This window comes from Glossina fuscipes, unplaced genomic scaffold (genome assembly GCF_014805625.2).
Source record: "Glossina fuscipes isolate IAEA_lab_2018 unplaced genomic scaffold, Yale_Gfus_2 0, whole genome shotgun sequence".
Taxonomy (NCBI): domain Eukaryota; kingdom Metazoa; phylum Arthropoda; class Insecta; order Diptera; family Glossinidae; genus Glossina; species Glossina fuscipes.
The window spans coordinates 5071984-5089978 of NW_023998414.1; the positions used below are offsets into that span (position 1 = coordinate 5071984).

General features: G+C 32.8%; 3 protein-coding genes across 5 annotated transcripts; all 3 read right to left on the minus strand.

The window, feature by feature from the left end:
• Positions 1–193: 193 nt before the first annotated feature.
• On the minus strand, positions 194–769 carry LOC119644766 (xenotropic and polytropic retrovirus receptor 1 homolog). Its single transcript, XM_038044490.1, has one exon. The coding sequence runs from the start codon at positions 767–769 to the stop codon at positions 194–196; it is 576 nt and encodes a 191-aa protein (XP_037900418.1).
• LOC119631883 (xenotropic and polytropic retrovirus receptor 1-like) lies at positions 551–9187 on the minus strand. 2 transcript variants are annotated; one of them, XR_005246723.1, is made up of 11 exons: positions 8814–9187; positions 5176–5295; positions 4690–5085; positions 4359–4620; positions 3320–3690; positions 2913–3255; positions 2678–2847; positions 2471–2604; positions 2128–2403; positions 701–802; positions 551–640 (listed from the first exon to the last, which is right to left on the minus strand). XR_005246723.1 is itself a non-coding variant. In XM_038024438.1 (10 exons), the coding sequence occupies exons 2-10, from the start codon at positions 5242–5244 to the stop codon at positions 1363–1365; spliced, it is 2058 nt and encodes a 685-aa protein (XP_037880366.1). In that variant the 5' UTR covers positions 5245–5295; positions 8814–9187; the 3' UTR covers positions 852–1362. The 2 variants fall into 2 exon arrangements, 1 of the variants encoding a protein (XP_037880366.1); XM_038024438.1 differs by lacking the exons at positions 551–640; positions 701–802 and adding an exon at positions 852–1399.
• A 2214-nt stretch (positions 9188–11401) lies between these two features.
• Positions 11402–16404, minus strand: LOC119643817 (exportin-6-like). Of its 2 annotated transcripts, XM_038043328.1 has the most exons (11): positions 16040–16404; positions 15411–15928; positions 15168–15320; positions 14344–14729; positions 14086–14279; positions 13611–14023; positions 12981–13539; positions 12751–12920; positions 12411–12620; positions 11882–12341; positions 11402–11787 (listed from the first exon to the last, which is right to left on the minus strand). In XM_038043328.1, exons 1-11 carry the CDS (start codon positions 16040–16042, stop codon positions 11713–11715), a joined length of 3141 nt encoding a protein of 1046 aa, XP_037899256.1. In that variant the 5' UTR covers positions 16043–16404; the 3' UTR covers positions 11402–11712. The 2 variants fall into 2 exon arrangements, with proteins under 2 accessions (XP_037899256.1, XP_037899263.1); XM_038043335.1 differs by lacking the exon at positions 15168–15320.
• Between the last annotated feature and the right edge of the window lie 1591 nt (positions 16405–17995).

Below are 17995 nucleotides of genomic sequence, written 5' to 3' on the forward strand. Positions count from 1 at the left end.
TTGCTTCAGCGCGATTACCGTCTGCCAGATATTTGGTAACATTGTCTTCAACATCGGATATCAAATTATCTAAATTACGATCTGTGTGAAATGTGGCCGTTTCAACATTTTTTAAGAACCATTCCTTGCCCTTAAGATCGCCAAGTAACTACAAATTAAATAAAATTTAATAATTAAAAAAAAACTATCCAAGTTAACAAGTCAGACTATCGACCTTATCGTACTTCTTAAGTATTTTCCGGAAACCCGTATAATTTAGATGTTGATAATTTTGCAATAGCACTAAATGCAAATACAATTCACTAAACGCCATTCTCAATTTACTCAATTTCGTTTTATTGCCTCTTTCTTTCATATCAGCAATCACACGAGTTCGCATCAGGCCTAAGCGGGAAGACGAAATACCGCCCAAGCGGGAATTACCATAAACAGCATCTAATAATGTTACCAGTTGCTCGTAGCGGCGCGTAGCTTCGGCTAATTTTTCCGCAAAGAATGTATTGATTTTTCTCAATTCCTTCTCGCATTCGAAAAGGAAATCGATTTCGAAATTTAGAAAGAACGGGTCTGTTTTTGAAATGAATTGCGCAGGCTTTGTCGATCTCAGTTCAGCGGCGCGTAAAATAATATCTTTAAGATCCTTAAGCGACAAACGAAAACCGGAAAGTGCATTATTAATGATGATTAAATGCGATCTTACCTGGTAACATATATATTGCTGGCGCCATTCAGGTGTTAAATGGGCAGAAAGCGTTTTACCAAATTTCATTATTTTTTCGTTTGTATTTTTGTCTTACGAAAACTGAGATAAAAATAAAATAAATAAAGAATTACGAATTAAATTTTATGCGCACTAAAAATTATAAACCTTTTTTTTTTGTTTTTTTTTTTTTTTTTTGTAGAATGTAAAGTTTTATAGACTAAAGCCTTTAAAATGTGAAGGCCATACGTGGTTTTAAGGTCTTGCGATAAATGTGGATGGCAAGCCTGTATCTATCCATGATTTCTTACGATGCAAACTCGATTTAGTTTTGTATTGTTTGCCAAAAAAAAACAATGCTGTCGGTGGATGCCTTTTTCTTTTTAGCTCAAAACTCGACATGTTTAATTCTATTACAAGCTGTGTGTGAGTAGAAAATCTTTGCCAAATGTCACCAGGAAGAAGCAACGCCCATGACGCCGTTCGGCAGTAATTGCATTCCATCGTACAGACCATCGATAGGCGAATTATAAATTCAACGCGTGTTCAAACACAATATGTGTTCAAACATAATAACCCCTGCTTTGGAGTGATCTTGATGAAGCACTCCTCTCGTGTTTGCTTGATGATGGCATTGAATGTTTAACACAATGATCAGCAATTCAAGGCCAATAGCCGGCAGAAATTAGCAAGCTTTGGCTGATTAAAAGAGAAATTTATTTCAACACATAAATACAAAAAAAAGAAAAAAAGCAGATAAGCAATTTCCAACATAAATACAAACATACAGAGTGACAATGTTGCGCAAAAAATTGTAAACGAAAAAATGTGAATCAAGAAAGAAGGATTCGCTCTCTTAACGAAGCGAGTAACTCCCTTGACTTGAGCATTGCTATGAGCATTAAGAAGATTGTCCTGGCTTTCGTATACTTTAAAAAAAGTGCAATGCTCTTCTGATTAAAGACGAGGTGATCAAGCGATTACTTCTTGTTATAGAGTGAGTGCACATATACTATTCGATGTTCGCCTCAATTGAAGATCAAAATTGATTTGATCAATTGTTCTGTTTATTTACTTTGTTTGACATATGTGATAAACTTTTGTGGGAATGTAGAAGTATATGAGACAATTCAAGAAATGAACAAAATAAAAATTAAACAAATAATATAAACAAAAAAAACATAAATAAATAAATATTATGGCGCGAAGATAAGTAATACTGCCAATGAAAATAAAGTACATGCCCTATGATGAGGTAAAACAAATAACAAATAAATGTTTCGCAAAATTTGTAAAGTACTTAAGTTACTAAAAAAAAAAAAAAAAAAAAAAAAAAAAAAAATATATATATATATCTATAAAACATGGCATTTAAAAAAATGTGTTTAGCTTAACCCTATAAAGTAAGTAGATTAGATTAAGTTTACAATTTCTTCGAGCCATCAATATCAATGGTAAGATCTTGTAAGGAACCGCGTGCGGGTAAAAGGCTACGTTTTTCTGGATCTTTTGTTTTCTTCGGTTTTGGACGATTAGTTTTTGTATAACGATTAAGTACACCATCCGGTTCGTCCATCATGCGCAATATTAAAGTTTGATCCGAAGAGTCAATGGGTGCTATCGATATGTCACGCACAGCACGAAATTTACCGCAATTATTTAAGTGTTCATTTTCCAAACGGAAAAAATTCCATACGAAACGCCTTTTAAAAGATACATATTTGTTTAAAACAATTAATTAATGCATAAAAGAAAGATAGGATTACGTACCGGAATACTTCCAAAGTGCCAGTAATTGAAGTGGTAATATCACCGCTTAGAATTCTCATTTCGGTTATGTAGAACGATAAAGCCCAACTAAAACGTAAAAGTAAATCTTCCACAATAGCAAAATAGTAGAAGCTCTACCATCAATTTTTTTTTTTTTTTGAAAAATCAATGTTAAAACTATTTTTTTCGATATAAGAAAAACCTCACCGTTGATGAGTAAACTATTTCTTCTCTTAGAAATGTATTCTCGCCGGCATTCTTGTCAAAGAGACCCCAATCCATTTTTATGTCCCACGTATAGGCATAACAAGAAGATATTATCGAAGCTATAATCCATAGCCATGTATATGGATTATCAAAGCTATTCGAATAATAACCTGCATCGAAAACAAATTAATTAATTAACAAATATTCTTCGCTTACATGCTATTCAATAACTTACGGCTATGGTAGCTTTTTAATGTGGCAAATATTACTACTAAAAATGTAGTTGAGTATTTGCCAGCGTTTACCAAATGCGGGAAAGCTTCACGAGTGTCACGGTAACGTCTTAAGCACTGAGCAAAACGAAACCAGGCCGGTAAGCAATTAAATATAGGACGTATTATGAAATCTTTTTCCATGCAAACTGAAGCGTCACGAGCCTCAAACCAATTGCCATTCGTAAAATAGAAGCACATCAAATACTCAAAGTCCAGTAGAGCTGTCGCCAACGAGTTCAACTGATCGCCTAGCCAGAAATCAGCGAAACCAACATGAAAAAATGGTGCTGCCACCATGCGACCCTATTTTGTATAAGTGAAACTGAAACGTTTTCTTACAAATGTTTGCCTATTAAATAGAACTAACCGTTATTCTTAATAGCCAAAATCTAGCGTCGTGATGTAACACATGAAAGGGATTTATGAGAAACGCCACCATTATAATCGTTAGAGTCAGGGGATTAATAAAGGCTGGTATACTTAAGCTGGTTGAATACAAAAAACTCAACATACTTAATGTCCATATAACTCCAAATATTGAGGCCAATTCCATGAGATGCTGTTCAGATAAATGATTACGTGGATCCAATTCGAATATAAGAACATGATTGACGCCTGAAGACCGCCAACCATAAATGTTAACGCCGATTAAGAAAATGAACTCGATCACGAGAAGAGGTCCGCGATATAAGCGAAAAGTAACCTTCAAATTCTCCCCGGTTATATCGTGAAAGATGGCTACATTTTAAAGAGTTCAAAAAACGTATGAGAAAAATTAATTATCTCTCAGAAGATAATAAATATAATAAAATACGTAAACGAATAAATAATATAATAAAATAAATTGAATAGGTTTTATACCCGCTACCTAACAATGCCGATATACTTATTTTGTCATGTCATTGGCACTACCCAGAAATACTCATCTCATCCTCTGTGAGAAGAATTAAGTCCGTCCGCTCAAATGCTTATTGTCGAAATTGTCAAAATAAGCAGAATTTCATGGCATTAAATAGAGAAGAGCTAAAGACCATCGGCTGAGCTTATTACTAAAACTTTGAAGCTGTTGTGAGAAAAGCAAAAGATTCACTTTCATTCACTTTCCTCAAAAGTCGCTCTAATCTATTCATGAACTAAACAATAAACAAGTCAAATTTCAAAAATTTAGATAGATGTTATCGGTATTACGTTGATCATCCTTCATTATATATTATCATTTATGGTGCATCTGACCGTAAATATAACGTAATTATGCCAGCAAACTGAGCAGTACTCAGTCGTCATATGTTATATAACATCTGTAGAGTAGCATATCTATCCTTACATAATATATATTCCATTTGCGTTACTGTTGTATATAAACATTATATTTTTGGTATGCTTTTTTAAAAATATATTTCACTTACCGGACAACACTACCACTATACCCAGAACAATAAAACTGCCCGAAAACAAGCCAACTTTGAAAGTGGTCCAAGGGCTCTGTTGTTCGCCTAAAGGTGGCACACGTAGACGTTTCATTGCCCGCTGACGATCGCCACCCTCCAGTTCACTGGTAACCGTGGTCTCCGTCTCATTTATCAAGTTATCGATATCTTTGTTAATAAAAAAGTGCGAAGATTCCACGTAATCCTGACGCCACTTAGCACCAGTATCAACCCGCAAAAGCTGAAAAATAATTTCAAACTGGACAATGTAAATTTATTAATTAAAACTAAAAACATATGCATACTTTACCTTATCATGTTTTTTTAAGATTTTACGAAAACCAGTATGATTTAAATTCTGATAATTTTGCAGTAAAATTAAACTTAAGTAGAATTCACTAAAAGCCAATTTCAGCTCTTGGGCCTTGCGGTGAGGCAAACTTGATTTTTTTAATGATTTCGATTTTTTCGCGGAACGCTCTGACTCGTCAACACATGTCTTCAATTCCGCATTTAAAGTGGCGAATTTACGCGTGGCTTCGGCAAGTTTCTCCGAATAAAATGTGTTAATTTTCTTCAATTCTTTATCACAATAATGAAAAAAATTCTCATCGAAATTGGCAAAATGTCTCTTCAAGACCTCATCTTCAACGCTATCAACCGAAGGTGCTTCCTCAACAGCCATGTATAACATGGCTTTCATTTCCTTATAAAAAAAAAAAGAAAATATTAAGACAAAAATTGCTACAAACAACAAAAAAAAAAAAAAAAAAGAAAAAAGAAAAAAATTCATTACCTCATAATTAATATATTGCTTACGCCATTCGGGCGTGATGTGAGCAGACAAATGTTCAGCAAATTTCATTTTATTATCTTAGAAAAAAAAAATAAATAAAACGAGATGAATCGAAAAACGCTGTAATGAAAAAAAAGAAAGAGAATAGTAATTAGCAACAATTCCTTATATCTAAATAAGTAAAAGTTTTCAAGTAAATTTATTCATATTTTTCATAACCAAGAATGCAGAATAAATTGGTACAACGGGGTACAACATAACTTGCAAAGATTGGCACTTTCTCCTATGAACGACCCTGCTACGGGTATGGAACTACAATTTATTCGACAAACCACTGGTAAGCATTTTGCGAAAATACCCCTCTCCTGTGAGCGTTCAAACACGCCATTGTTCGACTTGATAGAATTTATGACGCAACACGCCCTGAGGTTGTCGCTTTACTTATTATATATTACAAATATAGCCGGATCATTTCTAGGCCAGCCAATTTCGATATACTCGCTTGAGGTTTTCAATTTTCTAAATTCCGCAGGGTCGTGTGAAACAGTGTACATTCAAAAAATTTTTAATTTTCCGAAAAAACTAAGAAGGGTGTGTTTGCTTCACTGAATCATTTTGAATCATTTGCCTAAGGCTATTTTTATATAAATAAGCAATGATACGGTTATAATGTCCAAGGTGGATATCACGCAGTTTACATCCCATGGGATGATAATTTATGTTTAATGGAATAGAAAGGAAATCGCACATCGTGAGCTGCTTGACCCTGACTAAGCGTTCGATTCCCATCTCCTCTGCCGACAGCTAAGGAAGTAGAACGTCTAGAATTGATTAAATAGGGGTGAAGTCTTCCTTTTCGAAAAATTGAGAATTCCTAAGTTGCAAACCAAAAACCAATTTCGCACATAGTTAGACAGTTTTCGATGTACGAGCACTTTCACTATTAGACTACAACTAAGACTACATAAGACTGTTATACAACGCTCGCAAACACAACCTATCATGAATCAGAGACAACTGCTAATATGCGCTTATAGATTATCCAAAGTGATCAATCGTTGCGGAACGAGAATAACGGCACTGCTAACACGTTTAAGATTGGGTGGGAGGTTGTTCGAGCCACGAGCGCAGCTTACAACGAATGACTTTTCAATGATTGCGGACGTTATGAAGTGAATGAGCATTTATTTATTTATTTATTCCACTTATACAAGAAACTCAACTAAAACAAAATAGCAGTAGAGTTCAATTGACTCTTAAGTAAATCTTAAAATTATTTAATAATAAAACTTAGTATAAGTACAATAAAACAAATAAGGAGGAAAAAAAAAGAAAAAAAAAAAGCATGTACACAATTAGCATAGAGCCACACCCACAACCAATACAGGACCAAATTGCAAGTGAACCCTTAAGCCATCGCAAACATGCATAAGCTTGGCAACCGATAATTGTTAACAACAAATTAATTTTCGACTCATAATGACAAAATCTAAGGTTAAATCAGTTTAAGTACGACATAGGTAAATCGCGCTTGTTGAGCAAAATTGCTTTAATGGACTTTAAAGAGCCCGTTAATGAGAATAGATGATAGAATTTGAAGATTACCACAAGATATGCTAAATTGAAATCGCCTATGGTTGAAAACCCGCCGTGGTTGAATCTTAATAATTAAATTTGACGTGATCTTCCAAAAAGAGTTTCAAGAAAGATTGAGGAAAGTTGACCAACAATGGCATTTATATCTACGCTCGCTCAATGTAAACTACCTTAATACGGAGGCTAAGAAAGATTAAGTCGTGATAAGATATATTAGGAATTGTTTCTCGATTAGAATCAACAGAAATTATATTTCCACTTGTCGGACACTTAGATTGATGTGGGCTGGTAGGAAATTATGCCTGTAGCTGAAGCCAAAACGCTTTTTCCCACTTGTCAAAGAGTAATCAAGGATTGAAGTGGGTTGATAGGAAACGATGCCGAAAGATGAGGTCCGATTTATTAGGTTATTATCATTGGATTGCGAAAAGCGTCGATTTTATTTACATCTTTACAAAAACTATTCACACAAAATTATTTGCCAAAATGGGACTTACTTCCGGACAACTTCGACCGTTAGATACTCTACACAATTTCGCTTAGTCAAATTATTTACTGACCGTGACTCTCATTAATAGTGTGTTTTTTTCGCTCGACAAAAAGTAAACGCTTGTTAAACCTAGTTCATTGTCCAAACATGAACACTTGTTTTTACTTATTTATATTACTAAGGAATACATATTAAAATATAAAACAAAAAACAACAAAACATTATTCCACTAGATAAGAGGATTACATAACTTCAGCAACTTCAAAAACATAACTTTATTACTATTGGATTTTTTTCATATAAGAAAGGATACGAAGAAAAAATAGACAGCATAGCATGTTATTAAAAATTAATATTTGGAGAGGTATCATTTTTGCTTTATATCGTCATTTCAACGTTTTGACATATTTTGCTTAATTTTTTTTGTGTAGGAAACAGCGATCTTACTCCATTCTTCTTAAGGTGTATTCTTCAGATGTTAGACGGAATGGATTGAGTGTTTTCGCCCACGGCCGTGCAATTCATCCTACATACTTTTCATGGGGTTCATCCCTGATGATTTTTGGAAGAGAATAACACACTTTGGGGCAGTTATGTAAAAGCCATTCTTGAATTAAGCGGGATTTACGCCTGAATTCGTTATCTTGGTAGCATTTGTTGTTTCCAAGATACCAGGGTTGTCTGCAGTTTCATCTAAATTTTCTTTCAATTACTTGAAATAACCCTCTTTGCTTACAATGACGTCCACAAACACTAATTTTCTGATTCCGCTGGCCCAATGAATTCCAAACTATAATATGACCATTGCCATGCTTGCCATAAGCAGTTGGCACAAGAACGTAAGAGGAAACTGATATTAATTAGTTCATTAAAAAGCTATGAAAAGTTCAGTCTCTGCTGAGAAAGTAAGCATTTTGTTATTTCCTAGAGCCAAATATTATGCAATAACCAGCGTTAATATATTCCGGCCCAAAGCGAATGCAAAGTTTTTTTTTAATTGCCCGCTCTTCTTAGTCAATCCATAGGATTAATTTGACTTAGGAAGGTATGTTTTCAACAAAAAAGGTTCATTTTGATCTAAATTATATGACGATTCCGTCTAGCTATGAAACCTTCATCTGCACTCTGACACAAATGAATCTTTAAGCTGCTTGTCTTTATTGGTAATACCCCAATATATGAAGAAATAAAAAGATAATGAATATAATTTATTTATGATAAACTCGAGAGGCAGGCAGTTGATAATTAAGCAAAAATGCAATAAAGAAATTCAGGGCCATAAGCTGTTGAGACTTATTCGACGAGAGGAAATAAAAACCTTCATATCTCGTGACGCAAGTGATCATTGAACTTTAATATTAATTGACTAAAAGATTCATTAATAAGACCAAAGTAAAAAAAAATAATAATAAATAAATAAATAAGTAAAAAATCAAAGATGAAGCAAGAGAAATGAAAAGCCAAATATAAATAATAAATTATTATTATAAATCTCTTACCTCTCTTCAAATATGCATGTAAAATATATAATCACGTACATATACACACTTACCAAATTTGTTTGCGATGATTAGTTTTATTATAGTTGTTGTTGCTATTATAAAGTAAGATTTTTGCAAGTCTTCTGTGACCATTCCCTTTACATATTTCCTAAGCATCTAATCTCATATAAACAAACGTTGCTTACATGCCCCCATATATATATAAAATATTTATTGTTATCATCAAAGTGTAAATTTTATTTTTCTTATTTTTTTACTCGTTTTTTTCTTTTTTTTTTTGGTGTTGTTACTGCTTGAGTCTTGCTTTCAGTCTTTTTTTGTATTTTATTTAAGTAAAAAAGTTTTAATATTATAGCAAAACACTTTAAAGTAGCTAAGTAACATAATTTCTTCACAATTAAAGGCACGCACGACTAATTTTTAAAGAAAAATTTAGAAAATAAAAAGAGGTGTTTTTTTGCATAAAAGAGCCACAAATGAAAACAAGTAAACAGCTGAGCTGTTCGCGCAGCAGTACGTGAAAATAACAAAATTCAGTTTGATTAATTTGCCTCTTACCGAAACTTTAACGTAGATTATCAACAATTAGGGCCATACAAACAAATGCGAAATTTAGCTTACGCCAACATGAAAGCTAACTTTCTATTGCTACTTACTACTTGATTACCCTACAGATTTAAAAACAATTGAAGGCCGATAGCCTTAGATGCTAGTGCTTTTAAGAGTTTGGTCTTAGAATTTATTTCTCTGGCGAAATTAATAATAATAATAAATAAAAACAATTGACAACGTTATTAAAATAAAAGACTGATTTCACCAAACTGACGCCGTACGCCGTTATATAGGTTTTAGAGGGCCGACCAATTTACCAGTGCTTTTCTGAATATATAAAATTATCTTTAATGTTTATCATATAATTTTATCACTTTAGATGTGAAACTACCTTCGTCTCTATATTTTCTCTCTATTTGTCACAGTTCCCATAAATAAATTATGGGATATAGTAAAATCCAATTGTTCATCTTTAGCACTAAATAGGATCCAAACAACTCGGAATATGGATTTTCTGTTAAGTGAGACACTATTGCTAAACTCAAGAATTATCCCATTCAAAGTAGCGCAGAATTCATTCCTAGTATAATAAATTCACTGGGAATTCATTCCCAGTATTCTATATTATGTTTCACTTACGGAAATCGTATTAAGTTTCTACAACTGGTCTGGTCTTTAAGCATAAGCCAAGCCTTATTGTTTTTATCTAATTAAAAGAAATATAAAAAAATTTCCAATTTTTGAAAGAAAAGCGTTCGTAACAAAAATTAGACGAGAGATGTAAACAAATTTTTCATAATGAAATAAAACAGAAAGGAAACAAAGGAAAAAAACTTGGCGAGCCTAAATACAATATTTATATTTATCACTTTCTGTGAACTCGAAAGTACGTATCAACAAATACAACAATCGTTATGTGAGGTTGTAATTTTCGATTTTGTTCCATTTCATTATTGCATTTTTGCAAGGCATAAACCACCTACTTTCCTTTTCTTTTGTTGTGCCGACGGCTTTGCATTTTAACAGAGTTGAATCTTTGTTTTCTGTTAAGTTGGACATTTAACATAGCTAAATGGCGTTACCACTTAAGTTGTTAGTTGGGCATTTAACCATTTGTTTATTATAAGCGACTCTGTGCTTTGCCTTTCAACAGGGAATTTAGTGACGGCTTTGTTTAATTTGATAATAAAAATTATGGCGGTATAATTTTAGGCTAACTTGTAAAATTATTATTATTTGCAAATATTTCAGCTGAAGATGATATAAATCAAAAGAGTGGATTTCTTCTCTCTATACATTTATCTGTCCGTATTTCCGTCTTATTTTTTTGTATCTATAGGCAGATGGACATAAGGTACCATGAAAAGCGGGCATATCTTAAGTCCTTTTGGATATTATCTATATACACACAAACTTAATGTGTATCCTTTATCGCAAACGGTATATACATACAAATCGTTGAAGTGATGGATGAAAATTAATATTTTCAACGTATTTTAGCCAACAATTCACGATCTTTCAAAGTCGACAAATATTTATTAGCGTCCATTTAAAAAATATACTATGAAAAATCTGCCGAATGATTCAAATGACGCGATCACTAATATATGTTTTGTCTCTTTTTTTTTTTGTTTATTAATTAATTGAAAGAACTATGATTTTCATAATTGTCTTTCTTTTCTTTTCATTCCTTTTATTATTAAAATTGAAATTCAGTACACATACTGTGTTCAACAGACACAGGAGAGCTTACTTAATTAATAATCATAGTATATAAAAATTAAAAAAAAATTCATCAATTTTTTTATTTTATATAACAGGAAAAGCTCATCATATTTATATCAATATTTTTTAATATCCAAGTTAATGTTACAGTGGCATAATTTATTGTATTTAAGAAACAAAAATGAAAGGTTAAAAACGGACATTTTGATATGTTAAACAAAAAATATATATTAAACTAAAAAAAAAAAAAAAAAAAAAAAAAAAAACAAACAAATTTTCATAGACTTTTGTTAAATTTAAAGCAAAATAATATAAATGAAAACGTTTAATTTAAAAAACACAATCACGTCACAAATTTTGAAATAAGGCGAAAGAAATTCTTTTGTTATGAAAATCGTTATATAAATTACACACTTAAAACTTTTTATGACTATTGTAGCGATCAGGATGTGAAGAGAAAGCCAAACGAAATTGATAAGCGGAAATATGACCAAAACAAGTATCGCCTGAAGAAGATTTTGATAAAAGGAAATCGTGAATTATAATCTATTTTTGTTGTTGCTGCAGGATAATAGCAACATTTAGTATGTATGTAGATGAATGTAATATAAATTTTCACTTTTGCGTAATAATTTCGTCTTGTTTTTTCTTTCTTTTCGTATAAACTATGTTTTAGTTCTGCGTTAAATGTACACAATGCGCGTCCTGTATTAGCTGAGTTAATTTCTGTGAAAATGTTGGAATGTCCTGTTTGCGAAGGAAAAGAAGAAATAAAAGAGAAAATTCGTTTGTATTATGTATCAACTGAAAATAAAAGAGAAGAATAATAAAGAATCCTTACCTTTGTTAAGCAAATTTCATCAATCAATTTCATATTGATCGGTAAGCCAGCTTGGGCAAAACTTTCCCGCATTTTTATATTATCGACCTGAGACATATTAAACAAGGTATTCGCTAATAAGTCGAAGTGTAACGCTCCCTCTCCTGTCAGCAGCACTGAGATTAGTGCACTTTGAAATGAGGCCAATAAATTATCCTTAAATAACGGACGTTGATATAAACGCCAGCGATCATGCACACTTTGCAATGAATTTAATACAATGCGAACAATGTTTGGATCATTGCCGGAAATTAAAATCTGACCGTAAGCATTCATTATGGCCATGAAATGTTCAGGGTGTAAATTTTCGGTAGTACTAGTTATGGCACCATTGCTACCGTTCATAGCATTTTGAAACGAAGAAATTCCATTCGGTTGCACATAAAATTTATAAAAGTACTGCCATTTATAATTTAAAATACTAAAAATGTGAATATGATTATAAAAGTAAGTCACGCTAAACGTATCAAATATCATTTGTATACCTTACCTATCAAAGAGATCGTAGACCGCACTCGTTATATCACCGCTATACTTTATATTGTCGTCTTGCTGCAGAAGGGGAATAATGTAGGCGAAGGTGAAATCTAATATGGATGGTATCATAGTCAACGAAGCACTGCCGGGATGCTTGACAATTAATTGAAACATTTGCAAAATTTTTTCGATAACCGCTGCAGTACTTATACTCAATTGGTCCCTGCAACATACCAACATACAACATGTTAGAAGAAATAAAAATCAGAAACAAAAAAAAAAGAAAAATTGAATGTTTGACTTTGACTACTTTTGATGTGTGTATGTGAAATATATGAGAGCATACAACTTACCTACTATTCACTGTAATGAATAAGTTTATCATCTCTTTGATAAACTGTGTTCCTAACTGAGTTTGCAATGTATGTAATACGCTTAAACTGAAATCTGCTACTGTTGTCGCTATAATGTTACTACTTTGGCCGAAAGTGTTGTAAATCATCAAAGCTTTAGTAATAATTGGCTGTAAAGGAGAGGAGTACAGTTTACATCATAATATTTATATAAATGCCGTTGGATGTACCTTGAATGCAGTGGATAGTAAATCCTTGGAAGTGTTTGGAGAACTTTTGAAATATTCAATAACCAAACTGAATGTTGTTAGCAAATTTAACGACATTGATGATATTTTAGATTCTGCTATGATGGCACTGTTAATGGTATTTAAATCTAATTGTAGAAAACTTCGAGCTAGGCTATCTACATATTCGCGCAGCATTATCGAGCGATGTTCGTAATCCTGTCCCCGTTCATCGACATTCTTCCAGGGCAATATCAAATAGCTTACAATACTAATGTATATATTAGCCTGTACCTGGCTTGGTAAATGCGAGAGGCGAGGGCCCGACTGCATAATATTGATAATTGCTGGAAATTCTAAAAGGCTCTTCGGACGTATTACAGACGATATACATAATAATAGCTGACTGGCAGCCATTTGGATTATTGTGCAGCCTCGCAATAAATTATTGGTTTGAAAAATGTTGGTCAACGCCTCGAAAATTGTCACGAGCTTTTGATCTGCTTTCAAGATATTCGATAAAGGCAAAATACTTCGTATGGCCATTAAAACTTGGGCGTATCTATAAAATATAACCTAAATTAATAAATTTGAAAATGAGCTTGCCTACGATGTATTGGAAGGGAAATTTACAAATAATCAAAATCAGTCTGGAATATTGATTTATCCACATCGAAGACGGTTAATTTGTTGCTGATTAAAAATTTCAAGACAGTCCATAAATTTTCAGCGAATTCGTTTAGGTGGTAGTTAATTTCATTGCCTAATTCTGAATTATTGTTCTCCAGTAGCGGAATAATCCGTACAACTGCTTGGCATATGGTCGTGAAATCTCTTAAATTTTCCGGAAGGCTTTGCGATTTCATTTTTCGTAAAAAGTCAAACGTTTTACCGCAATCGACATCATTTTCCAGCGACCGTAAATACATATAAGGTCGCCCCCAATGGCTAAACACTAAAGCGAATACCTCGCTTGAACGTGGTTCAGCAATTAATGCAATGCATTCAATGCACTGCGTTATATACTGTTGCCATTCAGTTTGGGTCTAAGAAAATAGAAATGAATTTTAAAATTTTGGCACGAAACGACACCATTTAACATCCCTACATTATCTTCCATTAGCTCATTGTCTAACAACTCCAATTCAGTCTTATTATATTCGAATTGTGTGCGACGCATAATTTCAGGCACCAGCAGTTGCACAATTTCATAAAAGCGATTTAATTTATTATGCGCACTTATGCCTTTAATGATAGGCGTCCATATTTCTAATTTCTCTGTAAAATCGTAGGCTCCGTTTCCTAAAAACAATAAAATTCATTTTGGAAATTAACTTTCGTAATAAAACTAGAAACAAATACTTACTGTGGATTGTCCAGCAGTACAAGGAATTTAGAAATGCTTCTAGAACCTCGAGATCGTCCAGCATTCTGGGCCAGTATTTAATGGCATACAAGCGTAACAATTCTCTAAATTTATCTGTGTACATTTCGTCATGCTGTTTATTAGAGCTATGATATTGATCCAATAAGCCGTTCACGCCTGACATTAAAATGTTCGAGAATGGTAAGGGCTTTTGCAAATACAGCAGTTCATTTAATACTGAAAGACCATTCAGAGAAATATCTTGACGATTGGAACGCCACTGTGACAAATCCAAAATGCTCATAAAAAAGTATTCCGAGAGCAGATCAGTATTCATCCAAGAAACCAAATGTTGCACACAAGATAAGAACTCCAAAATGGAGTTACTAATGGAGATTAAAGAAAAATAAAGTGTTAAGAGACAAAAATTCCATCGCAAATTAAGTTACAGTTTTCTACCCACCACCACCGGGAAAAGGCGGTAAATCAATTTATGTCTTTCGTTTGCAGTACATAACAAAACGCATAAGGTATATGTTTGATCAGAGCCGAGACAGGTTCTCAGTTTACTTAAGAATGTCTATCTCCCCGTTCCTTCGTACATATAATATACTTGGTTGGAATTCCCAAAAAGCGCAAATATTTAGTCAGTAGCAACTGACATCTTTTCACGTTTACGTTTTAAATAATATTTAAAAAGTAGTATTAATTACCTAGACATAGTTAAGTGGAAAATTATGTTTTCACTCATGTATTTATCCATGGTAGTGGGTATGCAAAATTCGCCCTTAGACGAATTTTATAATTTTCACGTTGATTTTTACCTTAATTGATTGTCATTGGGCAGCGAGGTTATTAGATTATAATCCATGAGCGTACTGGGTATGGAATGGATATCTTTACCATTGATATGACACACAGCGATTAGTAAGTATTTGGTTAGTAAATCCGTAACTTCGGGTAAACATATAGAAACGCTTAAACAACATTTAATATTAAGTTTATTTATTGTTAACATTGTAACACAGACAGGCAAAAAGCATTAAATAGCATTTTAAGGCACTCACCAGGAATGAAAGTATTGCTTACGATCTGTACTGACATCTTCACGACTGCTAACTACCTCCTCAGACGTTGTACGCAGTAAGCAAATGCCTAATGAAAAATTGGTTTTCGTAAGAGCTATGCAATGCGCCAAATAGTTTGGATCTTCGTCGGGAAATTGGCGTTTTCCCAATAAAGCTATTAACTGAGCGTAAGTGTCGCGCTGGCGTTTTGCTGATGCGCAAGCTAAGTTAGCATATGTGTGCCATAACGTTTCACGTAGAAGTGCCCTATCTGAGCTGCCCAATTGCATCCAACGGCGCGTTATGGTGTGATCCAAAGTAGACGTAGCAAAAAACCATAAAAAGTGATTCTGTTCAAAGGTCGTAGCATTGCTCACCGCACTAAGGCAGGTTTTCCAGGATTCCGATTGATTTTTAAATGCTAACAACTCAACCTCTATTTCGCGTTTACGCGCGTTAGGTGTGGTCGGTGTATAGAATTCATGTAACAACGACTCAACCACCGCAAACGGGGAAGACTGTTTTGCCGAAAAAAACAAAAAGAAAACAATAATCATAGCAACAATAACAATAGAAAGTCATATATGAAAGAATAACGATAAACCAGAACTTTTAGGAAAATTACTCACCATTTCTGTTTCAGTGTTATCACCACCACCGGGAGCTACCAGAAAACTTGTCTTTTATGTATTTTAATATCGTTTCTCTCCCCTTTTCCTTTCTTTTCTGTTTTTCAATTTGAACCACCACTAAAAAAAAAATTGCGTTGGACAACAATTGTTATCTTTTTAAGTTTTCGGTCGCCCGATGCACACTTAACTTTCGCATTTGCTTAACAAATGTTAAGCTAATAAACAATTTGCAAGGTTTTTATTTCCTTAGTGAAATAAAGTAAATTTTAAATTTTATAAAAATCTTACAAAATATACGCTCTTTTCTAAATTTTTAATTTTATTAAAGAAACATAAAATAATGACAAACGAGAGTTTCGTTGTCAATAAAAATGAATACTTATACAATAACGTTAACGCCATCTATTGTTCACAATTGTTTTTTTCGTTTATATCAATTTTATTTAATATAAAATACATCACAACGAATCTGCGAATGTTGCTTTGCTAAATATCAGAAGAAGAAGAAGACATAAAACATATCTGTAATTATACAGCTAAAACACCTGATTCTTTAATGTACTCTTAAGCAAATAACAGCTTTTCTTTTATTATATTTCAGCAAGCCCGATTAAAGCATTTCATGTCGAATCATTTTTAGTATTCTTGTAATTCTGGTATTAATATATTCATGATAATAGATAGAAAAGCGTGCATAGTACAGAATTACAAATATATTATTATTATTATTATTATTATTATTTTAATTTTAGACTAATGAATTGAATTCTTAGACTAAAAAAAAAGAGACATTGAGCACTAGCAACACAGGCTATCGGCTCTAATTTAAATAAATGGATATTAGATAATAAGCTTAGTAGTATTAATAAAGTAAAATATTGAATTGATATTCTGTTCTGAAGCTGATTGTAGAATGTTCAAAAGGTTAATCGTTCCAAATGCAATACTTCTAGCCAAGGAAAAGTTGAGGCAGTCGCAGAGAATGTGCTTTATAGTAAGAGTTTGTCCACAACAGCAGATTGGGGGAGAAGAATTCTTCAGGATCCATTGGTGAGTTGCAATTGTATGACCAAGGCGAATTCTCGAAAATGTTTGGATCTTGGTTTTCTCAACATTTGTTGGATATAGAGGTGGAGTTAATTGAGGGTTAATGCAAGAGTAGTGTTCATGATGATATTGTAAATTTCCTTCTGCAATTTTCTCTTTAACTTTTCTTCCAATGTATCTTTGAAGATCCAACTTTTCCATGACATCATCCATAATTAGAGGAGCAGAAACAGCATACTTTGCCGCTAAATCCGCCTGCTCATTTCCCAGTAAACGGATGTGACTTGGTACCCATAACATACAAATATAATAGAAGAAAATCTGTTGAAAAAAAGATTGATTTTAAAAACCCTGCATATATATAAATTAAAATTAAAAATGTCACAGATTACTTGAGAATATTAGGAACAAGGGGCGGTATCTAATTTTAAATACAAAAATCATTGACAAATGCTTTTATATGTAATTTTCAATACAATTTCCTGAAAACCAATATAAAACTATATTATGAGTAAAAAATTGTGCAAAAACACGAATCTGTATTCCTTAAATTTGCAACTCTGTATTATTTGATAACTTCGCGCTCATTCTCAAAAATCATTGCTCTCATCATTATATATATATTAAATTAATTACAGTGAAAAGGAATAATAAAAACTTCCCCCTCCTCCGTCTCATGTTATTAAGGAAGATATAGGTGGTCCCGGCAATCGCGGCTTCGATGTGAAAGATGATCATATATAAAAATATAAAAAAAAAAATTGGTTTGCAAATAAATATGTATTAAAAAAAAAGAAAAATTCTAAATTGAAAATTGTTTAGTTTGAAATGCAACACAAACATACAAAGCAAATTTTATTTCTTGGCAAGTATTTACTTCACTTTGCTATGCGCTTCTTATGAAGG

Bases quoted from the DNA above. Each gene is read 5' to 3' on its own strand.
- LOC119644766 (XM_038044490.1), bottom strand. From the start codon at position 769: ATGAAATTTGGTAAAACGCTTTCTGCCCATTTAACACCTGAATGGCGC.
- LOC119631883 (XM_038024438.1), bottom strand. From the start codon at position 5,244: ATGAAATTTGCTGAACATTTGTCTGCTCACATCACGCCCGAATGGCGT. The intron at 3,256-3,319 runs GTTAGTTCTATT...TATACAAAATAG, and splicing joins TTTGGCTATTAAGAATAACG to GGTCGCATGGTGGCAGCACC. The intron at 2,605-2,677 runs GTGAGGTTTTTC...AATTGATGGTAG, and splicing joins AAATAGTTTACTCATCAACG to AGCTTCTACTATTTTGCTAT.
- LOC119643817 (XM_038043328.1), bottom strand. The intron at 14,730-15,167 runs GTAAAAATCAAC...AATCTCCATTAG, and splicing joins CCCAATGACAATCAATTAAG to TAACTCCATTTTGGAGTTCT. The intron at 14,280-14,343 runs GTAAGTATTTGT...TATTGTTTTTAG, and splicing joins GTACTGCTGGACAATCCACA to GAAACGGAGCCTACGATTTT.